The sequence below is a fragment of the Dasypus novemcinctus genome, chromosome 6, assembly GCF_030445035.2.
Source record: "Dasypus novemcinctus isolate mDasNov1 chromosome 6, mDasNov1.1.hap2, whole genome shotgun sequence".
Taxonomy (NCBI): domain Eukaryota; kingdom Metazoa; phylum Chordata; class Mammalia; order Cingulata; family Dasypodidae; genus Dasypus; species Dasypus novemcinctus.
Window position 1 is genome coordinate 118,180,348 of NC_080678.1, and position 21,124 is coordinate 118,201,471.

General features: G+C 47.7%; 1 protein-coding gene across 1 annotated transcript in view; it reads left to right on the forward strand.

Annotated features, from left to right (window-relative positions):
- Positions 1-1,380: 1,380 nt before the first annotated feature.
- LOC131278949 (anthrax toxin receptor-like) overlaps positions 1,381-21,124 on the forward strand; it is an 80,726-nt gene continuing 60,982 nt past the window's right edge. The window contains exons 1-9 of the mRNA XM_071215578.1: positions 1,381-1,418; positions 2,097-2,168; positions 4,053-4,137; positions 4,242-4,275; positions 5,289-5,368; positions 5,446-5,514; positions 5,856-5,933; positions 6,052-6,112; positions 14,387-14,485. Coding sequence (XP_071071679.1) covers positions 2,104-2,168; positions 4,053-4,137; positions 4,242-4,275; positions 5,289-5,368; positions 5,446-5,514; positions 5,856-5,933; positions 6,052-6,112; positions 14,387-14,485 — 571 coding nt within the window. The 5' untranslated portion in view covers positions 1,381-1,418; positions 2,097-2,103. The remainder of the gene's footprint in view (positions 1,419-2,096; positions 2,169-4,052; positions 4,138-4,241; positions 4,276-5,288; positions 5,369-5,445; positions 5,515-5,855; positions 5,934-6,051; positions 6,113-14,386; positions 14,486-21,124) is intronic.

Sequence of the window (21,124 nt, forward strand, 5' to 3'; positions counted from 1 at the left end):
GACCATGTGGTGCAGCAGTGCTCAGAGATGTGTTCATCGAGTGCAGTGAGTGTCCCATGATGTTGGAGGAGGTTGTTGTTGTAGGAGGAGTGGGGTAAGGGGGTGGGGAGTATATGGGGACCTCATATTTTTTAATGTAACATTGAAAAATAAAGACAAAAATTTATTGGCTCATGGTTTTGATGTTAGAGAGGTCCAAGCCAAGATGATGCTTTCTTCCCGAAGACTGGCCTCCCAGGGCAGGCTGTTTAGGTCTTTCGTCCTGAGCCCCTACATCATGATGCAATGCACATGGCAGCCTCTCCTGGTCTCCCCCTTCTCTTCTAGGCTCTGTTGACTTTTACCTTCCAGCTGCTCCCTTTCTGGCTTTTTCTCTGTGACCTTACCTATAAGGTCTTCAGTAACAGGATTAGGACCCATTCTGGACCACATACTACTGAGGCAACCTCATCAAAGTCCTTATCCTCAAGGGTTCATACCCAGAGTAATGGATTTAGTTTCAGAACATGTTTTTTTTATGGGATACAGAGCTCCAAACTGCCCAAAGTTACATTAATTGCTGGAAGGGAAAGGAAGGGCCTCCCTGTGGGTTGGTCCCTCTGATGCATGCAATAGGGGGGACTTGAGTGGTCACAGATCCAGGGAGAGAGCCAGCAGGGAATAAGGAGGCCTGGGGCCAGCCTTGCCCCCATGACTTACCTCTGCAGGCCCTCAGACTGCAGGGCTGCAAGGAACCCAGGCACCTACCACTTCCTTCCATAACCTGAGTCATGCCCAGCTCCACAAAGCTGTACACAACAGATCTGTGGATGTGCAATGACCTTGAACCCAGGGGAGATACGTAGATATGAGCAGCTTCTCACCTGGCCAAAAGGGGCTCTGAGCCTCAGCCTCCTCCAACCACCTCTCTTCTTCCAGGCACTGAACACAACCTGGAGAAGCTTCTCCATTTACTCAGAGGGAGAAAGAGCCTGAAAGTGTGGGCAGGAGGGCCTGTGGCTTTCCCTGCTGGTCAGCACCTGATGGGCTCAGCCAGCCAATCCATCACCCCCATCCTGGCCCTCTCGGCTCCTCCAGTGTCCACACCTCCATCTGCCTGGGGCTGACTTGGCTTCAGCACTGGAAGGTCCTGGTCCAGGAAGCTCCTCTGACTTGGGCAAACAGGCTGGGGGCGCCCCTGCCCTGCTCACCAGATGTGCCATGGGGCCTGAGGGCTGCTGCTCTCCAAGGCTGTGTCCGGGAGGGAGGCGCCTGTTAGAGAGGCTGCTGGAATTGGGGGACAGGTAGAAACTCTGCTTGCCCAACAGGGCACCTCGTCCCCCTGACCCATGCCCTCTTGTCCTCAGGTCGACGTTTGTGGGGAAAAGCTGGAAGAGCATAAACAGATTTGTTGCTGACATCTCCAATAAATTAAAGAAGTATGGCTTCTCCGAGCTGCGGGCCCCTTGGGCTGTGGGAGCTCGGCCCCGGCCAGGCAGAGCACACATTCCTTGGAGCCTCCAGGGGCCTGCATGTCCCTTGGGTGGGAGCCCTGAGCCCAGGGCTCTGAACAAGAGCAGAGGACAGATGGAGAGATGCCAGTGGACGCCCCCTATGGTGGCCAAGGGGTGGTGCCAAGGGGAGGGAGCTCAGTAAAATCCATCCATGGCCAGGACAGGGAGGTGGGGACCAGCTCCCCAGAGAGGGCTAATTGTTGGAGGAGGGGCGATGGGGGAGGGGAGATGGGGGAGGGGAAGGAGGGACAGAGCTGCAAGAATATCACAGTAGAAGGGAGACGCCTCAGAGATGCGAGTGCAGGTCTTGATGTCACTGCAGGTGTGTGCAGGTGTGCGCAGGTGTGCACAGTTGTGCGCAGGTGTGCACATGCGTCTTCTGGGGTGTTGGGCTCTAGGGGTGGGCAGAATGCCATCCTGGCACCCGCTCTTGCGTGAAGCCTCCAAGTCCTTCACTCAAGTTGTCGGCACTGCCTGGTGGGGAGTGGGCCCAGACGTGAGACGCGGTGGGGAGGGGACGGCTGGGCGGGGACCCGGCCTGGCTGCCTGGGCGTGCAGCTTCCAGCTGTGAGTGGCCTCTCACGAGTGGGTGCTTCCTCGCAGCCCGAAAATGCGGATCGCCTTCATCACGTTCGACTCTCAGGCCTACGTGTCCATGGACCTCACGTCAGACGAGTAAGACCCCCGGATGTCCTCAGTGGACCCAGAGGCCCCACAGGGCAGTGAGGAGCAAGCCCCAGTGTCAGGCTGGCCCTCACCCAGGACCTGGGTTCCTCGGGGACGCCTGGCACCTGGCACTGCCTCCCCCATTGTTCTCTCCTCACCCCTTGCCCTGTCTCCCTTGTCCCGAGCACCCGCTGGCAGCACGTCCCTTCATCAGAGTCTCTGAAGAGTCCAGGGACCCAGGGGGGCTGGTGGAGACTCGTGCATGTTCTGTCTCAGCCCTGCTTGTGCTGTGAGCCCAGCTCTGTGCCTGCTCATCCCCCTCTAGATTTGGGGGGGCAGGGTCCGAACCAGGCGGGACGATGGGGGCAGTCAGGGTGCTGGAGCAAAGGGTCTGGGGAAGCCAGAGTGGGTCAAAAAGAGGAGCCCAAGGGCAGGGTCCCGCAGGCATGGGACAGGCACAGGTGGGGGCATGCGGTGGCCTGAATGGGGTCACAAAGCCTGGAAGTGGGGCTGGTGAAGTGCCTGGTGGCCGCAGGGTCCAGGCACTTGGGGACGCCAGTGCTGGGGTCCCATCCCGAGTGGGGAGCCAAAGGAGCCTTGGGTACATGTCAGCCTGGGGGTGGTGCCTGGGGTTGGAGCAGAGCAGGCTGCCCGCACCTTGGAGGGAAGCCAGGGCAGCAGGGGAGGCAGGAGGCAGCACCTGAGGGGGGTGCCGGGGGGGCCAGGCCTCCCCATGGTGCTCCAGGAGGAGCTGCAAGGGCTGATGCTCTGGGCAGGGGTGAGAGCATGGAGGGGGAGTGGGTGTCATGTGGGTTTGGAGGTGGGAGGAAGCAAGTCTTGGAAAGCTACTGGGTGGGGCAGTGGTGTCCAGGGGAAGCTGGCCTGGGGCAGGAAGGCCCCCCCAGGCAGGAGGCTGCGGGAGCCGTGCAGGAAGGACACGTGCAGGGAGCCCTGAGTCCTCAAGCAGCAGCCCTGGGGGCACGTGGCCTGCAGCAGAGCTGGGGTGGCCTGGGACTGGTGCTCCCACAGGTGCTCCCTGCCGGAGCTGAGGAGGGGTGGGCAGAGGGGTGGGGTAGGGCCTGAAGGGTCCCTGGACTTGGGAGCAGAGGGAGCCCGACCCCCTGGGGGGTGTGGAGAGCGTGTGGCCGTGGGTGGCAGGTGCAGGGTCCTGGTGGATCTGCTGTGGGGGCAGAGGCCAGAGCACAGGGACTGGGTGGCCCCAGCTGGGCTGTCAGGAGAGTGAGACCAGGGAGGGGGGTCCTAGGGCAAGAGGCACCTGCAGGAGGAAGGGCTTGCCCAGGGAGGTGGAGCCTGCACACCAGCCTCGAGGGGCCCCAGTCCCACCTCCTGAGCTGGGCGGGCCTGTGAGGCCACCCACACTGCCCCCCCTCTGCCCACAACCCACCCTCCTCCCAGCTTTCGGCCTTTCTCCCCCAGCAAGCCTAGGAACCCTCTTAGGCCTATTTGCTGCTTCCTCTAGCACTGACACAAGCATCTAGAGGCACTGAGCCCCCCCCCACAGGGGGCTGCTGAACAGGGGAGGGGGTGGGCAGTGGAGAAGCAGGACGAGTTTTCCCAAACTCAGCCTCCCATGGGCCACCTGCGGGGGGTCCCCCAGGAGTTCCACAGAAACACTGGTCCCTCGTGAGTGCTGCCTCGCAGCTGCATGTGCAGGGATGCCCCCGCTGTGGAGTGGACGGTCAGAGGCAGGGCCCCTGGGGCTGGGGGCTGGGTGCTGTGGGTCAGGGATGCACCCAGCAAGCCAGGCCGAGCCCATGGGGACAGCGGAGCCCTGTCTGCATGTGAGATGCACCAGCATCCTTGCACGTCCACGCAGAGTGACGGTGGGAGGGCCACGCCCACCTCCACTGCCTTCTCCATGTTGCGTTTCAGAGAATATCTTCAACAAGGTCTTCGGAGACTCATGCGTGAGCGTAATCTGGTGCCATCTTCCTACGTGAATGTAGGACTAGAGAAGGTACAGCTGCTGGAGCCTGGGGAGTTCATGCCTCTGTATCACGTTCTTAGAGGGCTCCTTGCTCATCTAACCCCCTTGTCCAACATTTCCTTCTTTTGTTGCAGGCAAATATGATGATGAGAAAATCCAGCTCTCAAGGTAAGCCCCCTCCTGCCCTCTGTGTTCTCAGGGGCCCAGGGCAAAGCCGGGTTTGGGCATCAGTGCGTTTGGGTCCCGATCCCTCCCCTACGTTCTAGCTCTGAGCTGGAGGAAGTTCCTTACGGTCTCCCAGTTACAGATTCCTCTGTACGAGGAGGCTAAGATAATACCCACCTCGCCTTTACGAGAACTAAGGTATCTGCCTGCACCTTTGGATTTGAGAGGCTGCAGGTGCATCCAGGTGAGGCCACTTACCTCTCTGATCTGCAGTTGGGAAAAGATAAGGAAGCAGACGAGGGCCCCACGCAGACATAAGGTTTGATTTACAGAACGTCTTCTCGACTGCCACCCTTTGTTGCCTGCTGAGCCCTCTGAGCTGCACTGTGGCTTTCGGCTCTTCTTCCTTCCACCCTGTGCCTCCCTCCCTGATGGTATTGGGTGCTGTCCTCAGACCAGGACTGACGTCCCTCCAGGCTTCTCAGGGGGCTGCACTGTGGTTTGCAGAGCCCTTGGCTGGGTGCATGGTCCCCCTTCAAGGGCCTTGGCCAGGGGCTCTGGGGCCTGGGACACTGGCAGGAACCCCCAGGCCAGCCCGGCTCAGGGATTGCTTACCCTAAACCTGCAGCCCACCCATTACAGCAGGTCAGCCTGTGGTCTCCCTGCTGTTCTGGAGTCTTGCACCTGTCAGGTGCACGAGCTGGGTTTCCCTTCCTGGCACAGGTGGTACCATCTGGTGGGGGAGGGTGGGGCAGCCTGGCAGAAGGGGCCCTGAGTTGGGCTCAGTCTCCTGTCTGCCAGGTGGGTCCTGGCTCAGGCCCTTCTCTGCTGAAAGCCTGCAGAGTAGGGTGGCTGGCACATGCATCCCGGTGAGCTGCCCACGCCTTGCCTGCGAGGACTTGGTGTGGGGCACTGGGCCGTGTCCCAGCATGGGCAGCCCTGCAGTTCTGCTGCCATGGCTCCCTGGTGCACCCCAAGTGCCATTCCCACCTGGCCCCTCTTTGCTTGTCCTCCAGGTAGGAAGGTCACCAGAGTGGTCTATGCTCTGATGGCTGCAAACATACCTCAAGGGGCAGACTGGCTGGCTGCGGAGGAAGTGAGTCCAATCCATCATTACAGCCATTATGCTGCACTGATTCTGGGGAATTCTACTCAACACCTTCTTTCTCTTAGGCTCGAAAGGCTCGGAAGATGGGAGCTATCGTTTTCACCATTGGTGCGAACGACTTTGAGCAAAAACAGGTAAGTGAGAACAGGTAATGCAGGGGCCGCCCTTGAGCCTGATTGGGGGCAGGTGTCAGAGGCTGCTTTCCCCAGGTAGCCCAGGGATGCCATCCTAACCCTCCCCCCCCAATTACTTGGGTCTACCCCGTCCACTTTAAAGGATGGAGTTGGCAGGCTCAGTTGCACCCCAGCTGAGGGTGGAGGCCGTCCCCCATGAGTTCTGCTGCAGATGAAGGATCTAGTTCCAGGGAAACACTGCCCAGACCCTGACGTGTTGGCCAGGCACTGTCCCATTTGTGGAACCAGCTGCCCCTTCCATGCCCTGGCTGTGCGTCCCAACCACCTCCTCTCCCTCATAGCTGGAAGGAATTGCACATTCCAAGGACCATGTGTTTGGGGTCCCTGATCTGAACTCCCTGTCAAGCATCAGTTCCCAGGTGAGTGGAAACTGGACGTGAGAAGCCCGATGGGTGTGAGAAGCTGAAAGTGAGGAGGGGCTTGTCGAGAATCTCCCCACAGCTAACACCCTGCCCTTCTGCCCACTGTGGATTCTAGGTAATTGAGAAGAGCTGCATCGAAATTAAATATCTGGAACCTACCAATGTCTGCATGGGAGGTAAGGGCTGAGGTGTCACTAGTGTAGACAGAGGTATGTGTGTGCATGTGCATGTACATCCATGTGTGTATGTGGATATGCATGTGTGTATGTGTGTGAATTGTGTGTGTGTGCCTTTCATGAGTGTATATATGTGCATGTGGGTGTTGGCATGTGTTTGTGTGTGTGTGTATGTACATGTGTTGTTGTTGTGGTTGAGGCTGTATAGACCCCAGAAAGGCATGTTCTTAAAGCTATTCCATTCTTGTGGGTGTGAACCTAATGTACGTAGGGTCTTTCCCTTTTGATAAGGTTACTTCATTTAAGGCATAGCCCAGGGTTGTTCTCTGTCCTATTACTGGAGTTGTTTAAAGTGAATGAAATTCAGAAGAAGAGAGAGACAGCAACAGAAGCAAGATGCTGGAAATAAGGACACCCAGCAGATGCACCATGTGCCATGCAACATACATTGGAGTCCAGGACCATCAGCAGGTGGTCTTCAGGAAGAAGACCTCAGAACTGTAATCTGAAAGCAAATAAATCCCCACTCTAAAAGCCAACCCATTTCTGGTATGTTGCTTTTGGCAGCCTAGCAAACTGGAACAGATTTTGGTAATAAGAAAGTGGGTAGCTGCTATTGCAAATACCAAAAATGTTTAAAAAGCTGTTAGATGGGACAACCAGCAAAATGGCAACAGAATAAGGAGCTCCTGGAGTCAGCTTGTGCTACAGGGCAGTTAGTAATCCCCCAGAGCTGTCTAAAACACCTGTTTGGGGCTTCCAGGAGACCAGACAAATATCCTGCAACGTCAGGAGCTATTCTGTGTCTAGAAATGGAAGTTCCACTTCCAAAAACCAGGAAGACATGTTTGGGCACCAAATTCAACTACTAATTAGAAAATTCAGCGGGTTCAAATATAATCCTAAGAACTGCTAAAGTTTGAGCCAGTCCAAGTTTGAAAGAGGCCAGTAGCCACCATTTTGACTCCATCCCCCTGGATGAGGGTAAGCCAGGTTGACTGAAAATTACAGTGAAGGTAGGGACCAGCTTCTTTCACCAAGATCATCCTGCAGTCCTAGCCTATGCTTCAGCCCCACCTCTAGCAGAGAGGAAGCTGGCAGGCCCTACACCAGCCTCTCCGGGTAACTATGGGTTCATTTGTTTGGCACGGACCAAATAGTCAGAAGTCTACCAGGTCATCTGTCATCATTTTGGGCCTGCATGGCATAGATTTCTGCCCACACCTGCAGCTTCATCTCCTCCCCAGGCAGGGAAGAAAGGGGCGTGAGCTTCATTAGTCTCTCTGGGCAACTGCAGTCTAGGCCTGTATGACTTGGATTATTATACAAGGCTGCAGCTGTGTCCCTACCCCTGGCAAAGGAGAAAACTGGGAGAAGCATCATCAGTCCCTGGGGCAATGAGGGTAGCTTGAACCTCCACAGCTTACAGCACCAATGACATCCTTGGCTTGTACTAAATAACGAGCAAGGGAGAAAAGGCAAGAGCCCTAAAGAGAGAAACTGCACCCAGAATAAATACATTTAGTAGCCACATGCCAAGCAGCAACAAAAAATTACAATCCACACCAAGAAACAGGAAGATATGGCCCAGTTAAAGGAACAAGACAAGCCTCCACATTACATAAAGGAGTTAAGACATCTAATCATAGATGTTCAAACAAACCTCAATAAATTCAATGAGATGGCTAAGGGGATTAAGGAAATTAAAAAGACATTGGATGAGCACAAAGAAGAATTTGAAAGCATACATAGAACAATAGCAGATCTTATGGGAATGAAAGGTGCAATAAATGAAATTAAAAATACACTGGAATTATATAATAGCAGATTTGAAGATGCAGAAGGAAGGATTGGTGAGCTTGAAGAAATGAACTCTGAAAGCAAATACACAAAAGAACAGATGAAGAAAAGTATGGAAAAAATTGAACATGGTCTTGGGGAACTAAATAACAGCAAGAGAAGTGCAAACATTCATGTCATGGGTGTCCCAGAAGGAGAAGAGAAGGAAAGGGGGCATAAGGAATATTTGAAGAAATACTGGTAGGAAATTTCCCAACCCTATTGAAGAATATAGATATCCATGTCCAAGGAGCACAATGTACTCCCAACTGAATAAATCCAAATAGACCAACTGTGAGGCACATACTAATCAGAATGTCAAATGCCAAAGTTGAAGGGAGAATTCTGAGAATAGCAAGAGAAAAGCAATGCATAACATGTAAAGGACACCCAATAAGACTAAGTGCCAATTTTGTATTAGAAACCACAGACGCTGTAAGACAGTGGTATGATATATTTAAGATACTGCAAGAGGAAAAGTTTCCAGCCAAGAATCTTATATCCAGCAAGATTGTCTTTCAGAAATGAGGGAAAGTTTAGAACATTCACAGATAAACAGAGACTGAGAGAGTTTGTAACCAAGAAATCAGCTTTGCAGGAAATACTAAAGGGAGTGCAGGAGCCTGAAAAGGCAGGAGAGAGAGGCTTAAGAGAGATTCTACAAATGAAGAACATATCAGTAAAAGTAAGTAAAAGTGTAAAAAGAATAGTGAAAATAAAATACAAAAGATAAAACCCAAATATTTAGAAATAAACTTAACCAACAATGTAAAGCATTTTTATTCAGAAACCTGCAACTCATTGTTAAAAGAAAAAAAAAAAGACCTAAATAATTGGAAGAACATTCCATGCTCACAGATTGGAAAACTAAATATCATTAAAGATATCAATTCTACTCAAACTGATAAACAGATTCAATGCAAACCTGATAAAAATTCTACCAGCATTTAAAAAATAAATGGAAAACACACTTATCAAATTTATTTGGAAGGGTAAGGGGTCTTTAATAACCAGAAACATCTTAAGAGGAAAAGTGAAGTTGGTGGACTCTCACTTCCAGTCTTTAATTCATATTACCTAGCTACAGTGGTAAAATAGCATGGTCCTGGCATAAAGACAGACACATAGACCGATGGATCCAGACTGATGGTTCAAAAATAAGACCCTCACATCTATGGTTTAGTGATTTTTGACAAGCCTGTCAAACACCTCCAACTTGAGCAGAACAGTCCATTCAACAAATGGTGCTGAGAGAACTAGATATTCATAGTCAAAAGAAGGAAAGAGGACTCCCCTATATCTCACACTTTCTACAAAAATTAACTCAAAATGGATCAAAAATCTAAATGTAAAAGCAGGAGCCATAAAGTTTCTAGAAGAAAATGTAGGAAAATATTTTTAAGACCTGGTGGTAGGTGGTGGAGTCTTAAAGGAGATAAGAGGAGGACTGAGGTATACCACTGATGTTTAATGTATGTAAAAGTTTTAATTAACCTTACTGTAAAAGTGTGGAACTGTATAGAGTTGAAGGTACCACATTACAGTTAGTAACAGTGGGTTTATAAATGGGAATGTGGCTGAAAAGGGTAGTCTAGGAATGTAAATGCCAATTGACCAAAAGCTAGAGAATTACCTAGGGACTAAATCACACAGTAAAACCAGAGGTGGGTGGGAATTGTGGTTGATGGTACAGATGCAAGAGTTCTTTGTGAGCTAGAGCAGAAGTACATCACTACTGCAGGTTGGTGGGAATGTGATGAAGCACGGGAAAACAATTGGAGTGACCTATGTGCTGTAGTTAACAGCAGTGATGTAATATTCATGCATCTATATTAAAGATGTACTGTGTTGATACTGTTTGAGTATGGAAAAAGTGTGCCAAATATATGCTATGGACCTAGTAATGATCAATGATATTATCTCATAATCTGTAACAAATGTTCCACCATGGTGTGATGTGTTGACAGAGGGATGTTGTATAAGCATTCTGTACATGTACATGATTGTTTTGTAAGTTTGTAACTTCTATCATAAAAATACATTAAAAACATAATAGCAGGGTGGTTTGGGGGGAAAATATACCAAATAAAAGATAAGGACTATGGTTAGGAGTAAGATTTTGAAGATATTTTTTCATAATTTGTAACAGATGTCTCACAACAATGCAAAATGTTGGTGGTGAGTTGATGTATGAGACCCCTGTATGATGTTATGCATGTTTGCTTTGTAAGTTCACAACTTTTCTATACACATATTATTTATGTGTGTTCATGTATAAATGATATAAACATAAAAAATAATAATAATACGGTGGGTTAGGGAAAAATAAACCAAATATAAGATTCTTTGGTTATTAGTAGTATTTTAAGGATGCTCTTTAATCATGAGTAAAAAATGCTCCACAACAATGTAAGGTATTGGTGATAGGATGAGGTATGAGAGCCCTGTATGAGGTTTATGTTTCTTACACTAATTCTTTATCTATGTTTATGCATGAGTGATATAATTCAATAACGTTAAAAAATACAAAAAAAAAAAAAAAGCTGTTAAATGGGATAAAAAAAGTAGAGGTGGGAAGAATTGGGTGGTGCTTGATAGGAAAGGCCCAGAGTACTTTGAAGAAATTGTTGGTAGAAACACAGATGCTAAAGGAACTTCCGATGAGGCCTTACTCAGAGATGATGAGTGTGTCGTTGCAAACTGGAAGAAAGCGATTCTTGTTTTAAAGTGGCAGAGAATTTGGCAAAGTTGAGTCCTGATATCATATGGAAGATGACAGAATTTGGAAATGGCAAGCTTGGAAATGTAGCTGAGGAGATTTGAGACTAAATGTAGAAAATGCAGCCTGGCTTCTCCTTGAAGCTCATAGTAAAATGTGAGAGGAAAGGGATAAGTGAGGACTGAACTGATGGGCACAAAGAGAGCAGATATTGATGACTTGGTAAATTCTGAGCTTCTGGAAAGCGAGTCTCCAGAGAATAGTGCCCCATGTGAAAACATCTCTGAACAGGGAGCTGGTCATCAGTGTGCATCAGGACTGGGAATGCAAACATCCAGGGAGGATCTCCAGAAGATCTTTTGTCTTATGGCCTGGACCCGTGTTCTACCTGTGAAACCAACAAGTTTTTTGCAAAATCTGTACGAATGGAGCCATTACCGGTTTGGTCTATAAGGAACAGAAATGGGGTAGATTGATGGAAAAATGACTTCAAAGGCACAACCATGGCAGCTGAGGTCTGGACTGTAGACAGTATTCAGCCAAGAGAGCAGACCAGCCAGGCCATGTAGAAGGTGTGAGTACACCCAGGAGCCTGGAGGTCATCCCTGCCATGTGGAGGTGTGAGAATGCCCGGGAGCTTGGAGGTCAGCCCTGCCATGTGGAGGTGAGAGTACACACAGGAGCTTGGAGCTCAGCCCTGCCATGTGGAAGGTGTGAGTACACCGAGAGCTTGGAGATCAGCCCTGCCATGTGGAAGGTGCGAGTACACCCAGGAGCCTGAAGGTCAGCCATGCCATGTGGAGGTGTGAGAATGCCCGGGAGCTTGGAGGTCAGCCCTGCCATGTGGAAGGTGTGAGAACACCTGGGAGCTTGGAGGTCAGCCCTGCCATGTGGAAGGTGTGAGTACACCTGGGAGCTTGAAGGTCAGCCCTACTATATGGAAGGTGTGAGCATGCCCAGGAGCCTGGAGGTCAGCCCTGCCATGTGGAAGGTGTGAGTACACCTGGGAGCTTGGAGGTCAGCCCTGCCATGTGGAAGGTGTGAGTACAACGCGAGCTTGGAGTTCAGCCCTGCCATGTGAAAGGTGCGAGTACACCCGGGAGCCTGGAGGTCAGCCCTGCCATGTGGAAGGTGTGAGTATGCCCAGGAGCTTGGAGGTCAGCCCTGCTATGTGGAAGGTGTGAGTATACCTGGGAACTTGTAGGTCAGCCCTGCTATATGGAAGGAGTGAGTGCGCCTGGGAGCCTGGAGGTCAGCCCTGCCATGTGGAAGGTGTGAGTATGCCCAGGAGCTTGGAGGTCAGCCCTGCTATGTGAAGGTGTGAGTACACCCAGGAGCTTGGAGGCAGCAACCTTTTGCCTTGTTGTTGGAAGAGTGCCACCACCCCAGATTTCTCAGATGCCTTGGGGATGATGGAGAGGTTGTTTGCCACCCAGATGCTTGACAAGGTGGGGCTGAGAGCTGGCTGTCACCTCAACATTTGATGATGCTGGAGCCTTCACCCCAGTGTTTGGGGTGGGCAGGGATCCTGTCAAACACCTGGAAAGGGTGGGGCTTCTGATGTACTAGGGCCTGAGGTCACACCGTTGTTCCATAACGACTCTCAGACCTGGAAATCTCATGGGTCTGCCCTGAAGGGTTTTGGAATTGTTTGGGACCCGTGACCCCTGTTTTCCTTCCAATTTCTCCCTATGGCAGTGGGAATGTTGGCCCTATGACTATCCCTTCTGTGTCTCTTGAAAGCAGGTAACTTGTTCTCTGAGTCCCCAGGTCCACAGCCAGAGAAATTGTGCCCCAGGACAGATGACAGCTGTAACTGATTTTGATGAGAAGTTTACTTAATATTGTTACTGAAATGAATTAAGGCTTCTGGGATGTTGTGATGGAATGAATGTATTTCAATATGGCAAGGACATGTCTTTTTGGAGTTCACGGGGTGGAGTGTGATGGTCTGAACCTGTGTAGACCCCAGAAAAGTATGTTCTTAAAGCTGATCCATTCCTGTGGGTGTGGACCTATATCAAGTAGGGCCTTTTGATGAGGTTCCTTCAGTTAAGGCCTGGCTCAGGGTGGGTCTTAATCCTCTTATTGGAGTCCCTTATAAGACAATGAAATCCACACAAAGAGAGAAAGCTATGGAAGGAAGAAGCTGGAAGCAACACAGCCTGGAAGAGGAGACCAGCAGATGCCACCAAGGACCTTGCAGTGTGACAGAGGAGGCTAGGGTCACTGGCAGCCGGTCTTCAGGAGGAAGGTACCATCTTGATGGTGCCTTGATTTGGACCTTTCCAAGGCTCAGAACCGTGAACTTGTATGCTAATAAATCCCCACTGTAAAAGCCAACCCATTTCTGGGATATTGCTTTCGGCAGCCTAGTGGACCAGAACAATTGTGTGTGTGGGCAGGCATGCTTTTGTGCACAGATACGAGTATAAGAGGAGCATGAACCTGTATGTGTGTATGCGTGCATGTTTGTGTGTATATGTTTCAGACTTCATATGTTGGTGCATGTGGATATCATCATGTGTGTACATGCATGTGTATGTGTGCATTTGGGTTGTGTATGTGCATGCACGCATATCCATGTGTGTTTGTGTGTTCATGGGCGTGTGTGAGAATCATGTTTGTGTATGTATCTGTCTATGTACATGCAGTGTGTGTGTATTTGCAATGTATGCATATGTACGTGTGAGCATGAATATGTGTGTTTGGATGTGTGGTGTGTGCACATATGCATGTGTATGTGCCTTTGTTTATATTTGGGTGTCTATATGTGTGTGCATGTGTTTGTGTGTGTGTGAATGTGTGGTGTGTGAGTGTGTTTGAAGTGTGCAGGAAGTTGCTCATTTGTGAGTGGCTCTGTGAGGGTACTTGTGGGTATCTGTGTGCAAGTACATTTTTCCCCTCTCAAAAAAAAATGTTTACGAACAAGAAGAAAGGAAAAGCATATTTAGAGCCCCCTCGACACAGCACCAGCCGGTGGAGCACAGGAACACATGAGATGGACGTCACACAGGAAAAATTAGCCATCATCCCTGCTGCGCAAAACTGAGCGGCCATTTGAAACCTGCAAGTCACAGCATCAGAGGACGGGGAGCCCGACAAGTGCGGCTCAGGTGTGAAGGAAAGACATGGCCAAGCCTGACGTCCAGCATGCCCCAGCTCAGTGCAGGAGGAGAAGGGCCTCCCAGTGTGGCAGGGGCGCCTGCTCATCGGCCGGCAGCTGCCTCCTCCCTGATGTGGAATCCTGAGCCCCGCGCCCACCTGGGAACTGGGCAGGAGCCCTCTCCCCGGCCACGGCCATGGGCCCCTGCTGAGCGTGGCCAGTGGGGACCTGCTCGACTGTGACTTTTGGTGCCGGGTCTGCGAGTGTGGGAGGCCCTCCACACCTGGGCCAAACTCTGCTCTCACCTGTAAAGCAAGGGGTGACTCTGCCCACTGCCAGCATCCCATGGCTTTAGGGAGCCCCTTGGGATTTCAGTGGTGGAGCTCACCCTAAGGAGAGGCCTGGCAGGGCACAGTCAGGGTTTCTAAGAATCAGTGGTGAGAAGAGGCTGCTTGGAGGTGGTGTCCCCCAGAGGTGGTGTCCCCACAGCTGCTTCCTTGCCTGAGTCACCTTGGGTGTTCATTCTGGGGCAGCCTGCCCTGAAAGGAAGAGCCAAGCGAACACAGCCCTGAGTGTGTCCTCACAAGCCTGTTCCACGTTGTCCTTGCAGAAAGCCCTGATATCAAGGTGCATGGAAGAGGCTTTGCGAATGCCCTGAATAAGAAGGACATTATTTGCAGATTCAAGTTCAGCAGAACCAAGTTCAAAGGTAAGTACCTGCCCAGATGCCTCTGAGTCCTGAGTGACCCCACAGCACGTGTTGCTTCTGAGATGCCTAGCCTTGCCTGTCCTTGCTGGCCTCTTTCAGTAGACGTAGTAGGGTCAGAGGCAGCATGCCACACAGGGTCAGATGGGCGAGGGGCCTGGCCCCCTCCCACCCTGACCGGAAACAGACCCCAGGCACCTGGAGCAGGGCTGAGCTCTGCCTCGCAGGGAGCCCTCCCCAGGGCCAAGATGGAGGCCACAGGTGGCTCTGGGGGCATGGGCAGCCAGCCTGGGCCCTGCGCCCTGCCTGGGCCACTGGCCCCTGCAGGGAAGGTGGCTCATCCTGAGCTGAGATGAGGAGCCCTGGCCAGGCCTGCGCTCCAGAGTCTGAGGCCCAGGCCCCAGGGCCTTAGCTCCTGAGCCTGTTTTCTTTCCTATAACACGGGCCATGGTCGTGGCAAGATCTCGTAGTAGAGGGGGAGGTGCCCTTGAGGGCGTAATAATTGTGTGAAAATGTAAGAAGCAGCCTATTACTTGGCAGGACTGAGGTGCCAGGCACGTGGCCGAGGGTGAGCAGCCTTAGGAAGCAGAGGGCCTGGCAGGTGGCCCCTGGGGAGCTGGGGCTGGGTGGGCCTTCCCCAGAGCCTGGGCTGCTGGGTGGCCCTCAGCACCCTCTGCCTGCCAGCTCCTCACTGCCTCCGGTTGTTATGGTTGCATTTTCCTGGGCCAGTGCCTTGCCCGGCTGCCTGGTAGACCCAGAACTGCTCCCTTCTCCAGCACTGGTGGGCATCTGCTCCTCTAGGTGGGCAGAGCACAGGGAGGACCTTGGTGCTGGCTCTCCACTCAGGAGAGTGCTGTTCCCCTTTACCTGCCCTTCCCCAGCGTGGGTGGACCCGAGCCCCCCAGTGCTGATAGCCAAAACCATGGAGGGTGCCTTCTAGTTCACCTAGAAGAGAGTTCCTGGTGCAGGCGGAGCCCACCTGACAGCCCTGGAAATGCTTCTGGGTCCTTCCCAAGAGGACTGGGGGTTCCTGTGCCCCCTTGGGGGTCCCTGGTGTCCCCTCTGAGTCAGTGCTGGGCACCGGGCCCCCAGTCACACCACGTGGGCAGAGCCATGGCATGTGGCACATCGTGAGCAGCTCTGATGTGCTGAGAAGAATTTGTCTTGTTCCTTCCAATCACATGTTCCTCTTATTAAAACACCTGGGAAAACTTTTGGAAAACTGAGAAATGAGAAGAAAAATTTAATAGCCAGTATGGCCCCCTGTTCCACGAGTTCTGTCTTTCGCATGTTGTTTTCACGACAGGGGGAAGGCCTGTGAATTCGGGTGATGAGCTCGTTCTGGGTGGCCCCTCCCTCCTGATCTGCCTGCCTTGCCCCTCACACAGCTGTCTTGGCCATGAGCCATCTTGGCTGTGACTTGGCAGCACCTGCAGTGCCCTGCACTTCCTGCCCCTGACCTTGGACATGCTGTCGTCATCCACTCCCTGGGGCTCTGTTTTCCAGGGAATCCCAACCTTCCCACATTGCCTCAGCACCTACTTTGAAGATGAGTTTCCAGATATGTCCAGATCACCAGTTTCTTGGCTCCTCTGACAATTGAGATGGGCCAACACACCCGTCCCCATGGAAATGAACCTTTTGTTGAGAAGAGCCCTGATCCGTGGTGGAAAAGAGAAAAACAATCACAATTGTTAGAGATTCTTAATTATAAGATTGATGTGGCCACAGGGAAGTAGAAGAAAGAACAGAGAATAAAACATTACCCTGATCCCAAACCCAAGTAACTATTGTTTCCAATCTCAAATGCAGCATAGTGAAATTTACTTTCCTAAAATTTATGGAAGAAAAACAGACTGAACTGGAATTAAAGAAACTGTAATCCCCTACAAATATTTCTTCATGAGACCTATGAGTTCCTCAAATTAATGAAGTGGTTAGGGCCATAACTGAGGGTTCTCTTTCATTTTTGATCCATGTGTTTTAAAAATTAAGTTACTCAGGAAATAACACCTGGATGCCAGTCCCATCAAAATTAGCAAGCATTTCTAAACTGATAACAAACTTAGTTTTTTTTTAAACAATTCTATTTTATTGAATCATATTAATAAAGCATAAATCCTTCCAAAGGATATAATCATTGGTATTCATTATAATCACATAGTTGTGCCATTCATCACTTCAATCATTTTTGGAGCATTTTCATCATTCCAATAACAGCAATAACAATAATAATAAACAAACAACAAACACACCAAACTCAACACCTCTCAATCTATGCTTCACCTGCCATACACAGAGCTGTTCTGCTCTTTGTCTAGTATATTTGCATTTACAGTGTGCATGCAGTAACACACATATTCATATTTTACATGAGGTTTCACTGTTATACAATCCCATGTTACATTTTTTAGCTTTCTTTCTAGTAATAAACATTACCTTAAACATACCCTTTCAACCACTGTCATAGCCATATAATAACTCTGCTAGTTACAAATACCATGATGTGTTCTCACCTGTTCCACATTTCTGTCTTTAGCACATACTATTTTCACAATAGTACATGCTAAAGACATTTATTTCCAAAGATTTACAAAAACCTTTTTACCAATTCTGTACAAATTAACCCTCAACTCTCTATTCTCTAACCTCATTCTATTTTCTGGTGACCTATATTTTAATTATTATCTCCATGAGTTTACATAATACATTTTGTTCATAATAGTGCAGCCATACAGTATTTGTCCTTTTGTGTCTGGTTTACTTCACTCATCATAAGGTCCTCCAGGTTCTTCCATGTTGTCACATGCTTCATGACTTCATTTCTTCTTAAAGCTGCTTAATATTTCATCATGTGTACACACCACAATTTGTTAATCCATTCATCAGTTGATGGACACCGGGGTTGTTTCCAGCTTTTGGCCATCATGAATAATGCTATGAACATCCATCTATTCTTGTCACTGCTCTCAGTTCTTCTGGGTATACACCCAGTAGTGGTATTGCCAGGTCACATGGCAAATCTATATTTGACTTCTTTAGAAACTGCCAAACAGTCCTCCACAGTGGCTATACCATTCTACATCTCCACCAACAGTGAATAAGCATTCCTATCTCTCTGCATCCTCTCCAACTCTTCCAATTTTCAGACTTTTTAATAATGGCCAGTGTAACAGGTATGAAATGATATTTCATTGTAGTTTTGATTTACATTACCTTAATCACTAGTGCTGTATAACATTTTTTCATGTTTCTTTGCCATTTTTATTTCTTCTTTGGACAATTGTCTTTTCAAGTCTTTTGTCCATTTTTTCATTGGGTAGTTTGCCTTTCTATTGCTGAGTTATATGATCTCTTTATATAGCATGTATATTAAACCTTTATCAGATATGTGATTGCCAACTATTTTCTACCATTGAGTCAGCTGCCTTTTTACCCTTTGGACAAAATCCTTTGAGGTACAAAAGTGTTTAATTTTGAAGAAGTCCCATTTATCTTTATTTTCTTTTGTTGGTCATGCTTTTGGTGTAAAGTTTATGAAAATACAGCCTATCACAATATCTTGTAGATGCCTTCCTACATTTTCTTCTTTCTGTCTTTCTTTCTTTATTAATTTTAACAATGGGACATCATTAACTTTACTGACAAAGATTTTCTTACAGCTTCATTGAGACATAATTCACATTCCATAAAGTTAAATGTTAAAAAAGGTACAATTCAGCAATTTTTAGTCCATTCACAGAGTTGTGCATCCATCACCACTATCAAATTCCAGAACATTTTATTTTGGGAGTTTTATGGTTCTTGCTTTTATATTTATGTCCTTGATCCATTTTGATTTAATTTTTTAAAATAAGGTGTGAGATAGAGATCCTCTTTCTTTCTTTTGGATATGGATATCCAGTTCTTCCAGCACCATTTATTAAAGAGACTGTTCTGGCTGAGCTGGGAGGACTTGAGTGCTTGTCAAAAGCCCCTTGCCTGTAGACGTGGGGATCTATTTCTGAGTTCTTGATTCATTGGTCAATCTGTCTGTCTTTATGCCAGTACCATGTTTTTAGTGATGTAGCTAAGTGTATGCTTCAAGTCAGGAAGTGAGAGTCCTCCAATTTTGCTCTTCTTTTTAAAGACAGTTTTGGTTACTGAGGGCCCCTTACTCCTCCAAATAAATTTGATAATTGGCTTTTCCATTTCTGAGAAGATAAAAAGGGTGCCAGGATTTTTAATGTAGTGTTGAATCTGTAAATCAGTTTGGGTAGAATTGACATCCTAACGATATTTAGTCTTCCAATCCAGGAACACAGAATGTCCTTACATTTATTGAAGTCTTCTTTGGTTTCTTGTAGCAATATTCTAGTCTTTTGAATATAGGTCCTTTATGTCCTCGGTTAAGTTTATTCCCAAATATTTGATTCTTTCAGTTGCAAATATGGAATTTGTTTTCTCATTTCCTCCTCAGATTCCACATCAGTAGTGTATAGAAACGCTATTGCCTTTTGGGTATTAATCTTGTGTCCTGCCACTTTGCTGAACTTGTGTTTTAGTTCTAATAGCTGTGTTGTGGAATTTCCAGGAATTTCTGGAAATAGGATCATATCATCAGCAAATAGTGCAAGTTTTACTTCTTCCTTTCCTATTTGGGTCCCTTTTATTTCTTTATCTAGCCTAATTGTTCTAGATAGAACTTCTAGCACAATGTTGAATAACAGTGATGGCAGTGGGCATCCTTGTCTTGTCGGTGATCTCGGCAGGAAAGCTTTCAATCTTTCATCATTGAATACAATGCTAACTAGTTTTTTCACTTATGTGTTTTACCATTTTGAGAAAGCTTTCTTCTATCCCTATCATTTGGAGTATTTTCTATCAAGAAAATGTGCTATATTTTTTCAAATGCCTTTTCTGCATCATTCAAAGGGATCATGTAATTTTTCTTCTTCAATTTATCAGTGTGGTTTATTACACTAATTTTCTTGTGTTGACTCACCCTTGCATACCTGGGATAAAACCCACTTGATTATGGCATATAATCTTATTTTTTAAAATAAAGATTTATTTGTTTGTCTGTTTATTTATTTTTAACTTGCTCCCAGATGGCTCCCTTGTCTGTCTGCTCGTTGTGCTTGCTGTGTCTGCTCATCTTCTCTAGGAGGCACCAGGAACTGGATCCAGGACCTCCCATGTGGGAAGCAAGTGTCCAAAGCCCTGAGACACATCCACTCCCTGTTGGCTGTAGTGTCTGCTCATTGTGGTGGTTGAGACTTCTGCTGATTATGGTGTCTGCTGATTGTGGCAGTCTGCTTGTTGCAGCGGTTGCAGTATCTGCTTGTTACAGCGGTTGCATCTGCTCTTGCGGTGCCTGCTTGTTGCAGCATCGGCTCCCTGTGGTGTCTTCTTTAGGAAGCACTGGAAATCAAACCCAATTTGTTTAGTTCCTCATTGATTTCTTTTAACATTATTTTGTAGTTCTCTGCATGTAATTCCTGTACTTCTTTGGTTAAATTGATTCCTAGGTATTAGAATCTTTTTCTTGCTATTGTAAATGGAATTTCCCCCCTGATTTCCTCTTCGGATTATTTAATATTAGTGTACAGAAACATTATTGATTTTTGCATGTTGATCTTATATCCTGCTACTTTGCTGAACTCATTTATTGTTTCAAGTAACTTTGTCATAGACATTTCAGAATTTTCTAAATATAGTATCATGTCATCACAAATAGGGTTTTACTTCCTCTTTCCCTTTTGGATGTCTTTTTTTTTTTTTTACTTCTTTTGTCTAATGGCTTTGGCTAGAACTCTGGCACAATGTTGAATAACAATGGTGACAGTGGGCATCCTTGTCTTATTCTTGATCTTGGAGGGAAGGCTTTCAAACTTTCCCAGTTAAGTACAGTGTTGACTGTGAGTTTTTCATATATGCCTTTTGAGGGATTTTCCTTTTACTCTTAACTTTCAAAGTGTTTTTTTAATCCAGAAAGGATACTGGATTTTGTCGAATGCCTTTTCTGCATTAATTGAGATGATCATGTGTTTTTTTTTCCTTTCAATTTCTTAATGTGTATTACATTGATTGATTTCTTATGTTGAACCACCCTTGCATACTAGTAATAAATCCCACTTGGTTATGATCTATAAGTCTTTTGATATATTAGATTCTATTGGCAATTATTTTGTTGAGAACTTTTTGCATCTATATTGATTAGAGATTGGTCTGTAATTTTCTTTTCTTGCAGTGTCTTTATCTGGTTTTGTTATTGTGATGATGCTGGCTTCATAAAATATGTTGAGTAATTTTCCCTTCTCTTCAATTTTTTGGAAGAATTTAAACAGGATTGGTGTTAATTCTTCTCAAAATGCTTGGTAGAATTCACCTGTGAAGTCATCTAGTCCTGGACTTTTCTTCGTTACGAGTTTTTTGATGACTGATTCAATATCTTCAAATGTGATTTAAGTTCTTCTATTTCTTGTAGCTTCAGTGTAGGTTGTTTGTACATTTCTAGGAATTTGTCCATTTCATCGAGGTTGTCTAGTTTGTTTGCATACTATATTCTCTTATAATCTTTTTTATTTCTGCAGGGTCATAGCTGCATCTCTTTCCTTTCTGGTTTTGTTTATTTGCATCTTCTCTCTTCTTTGTTAGTCT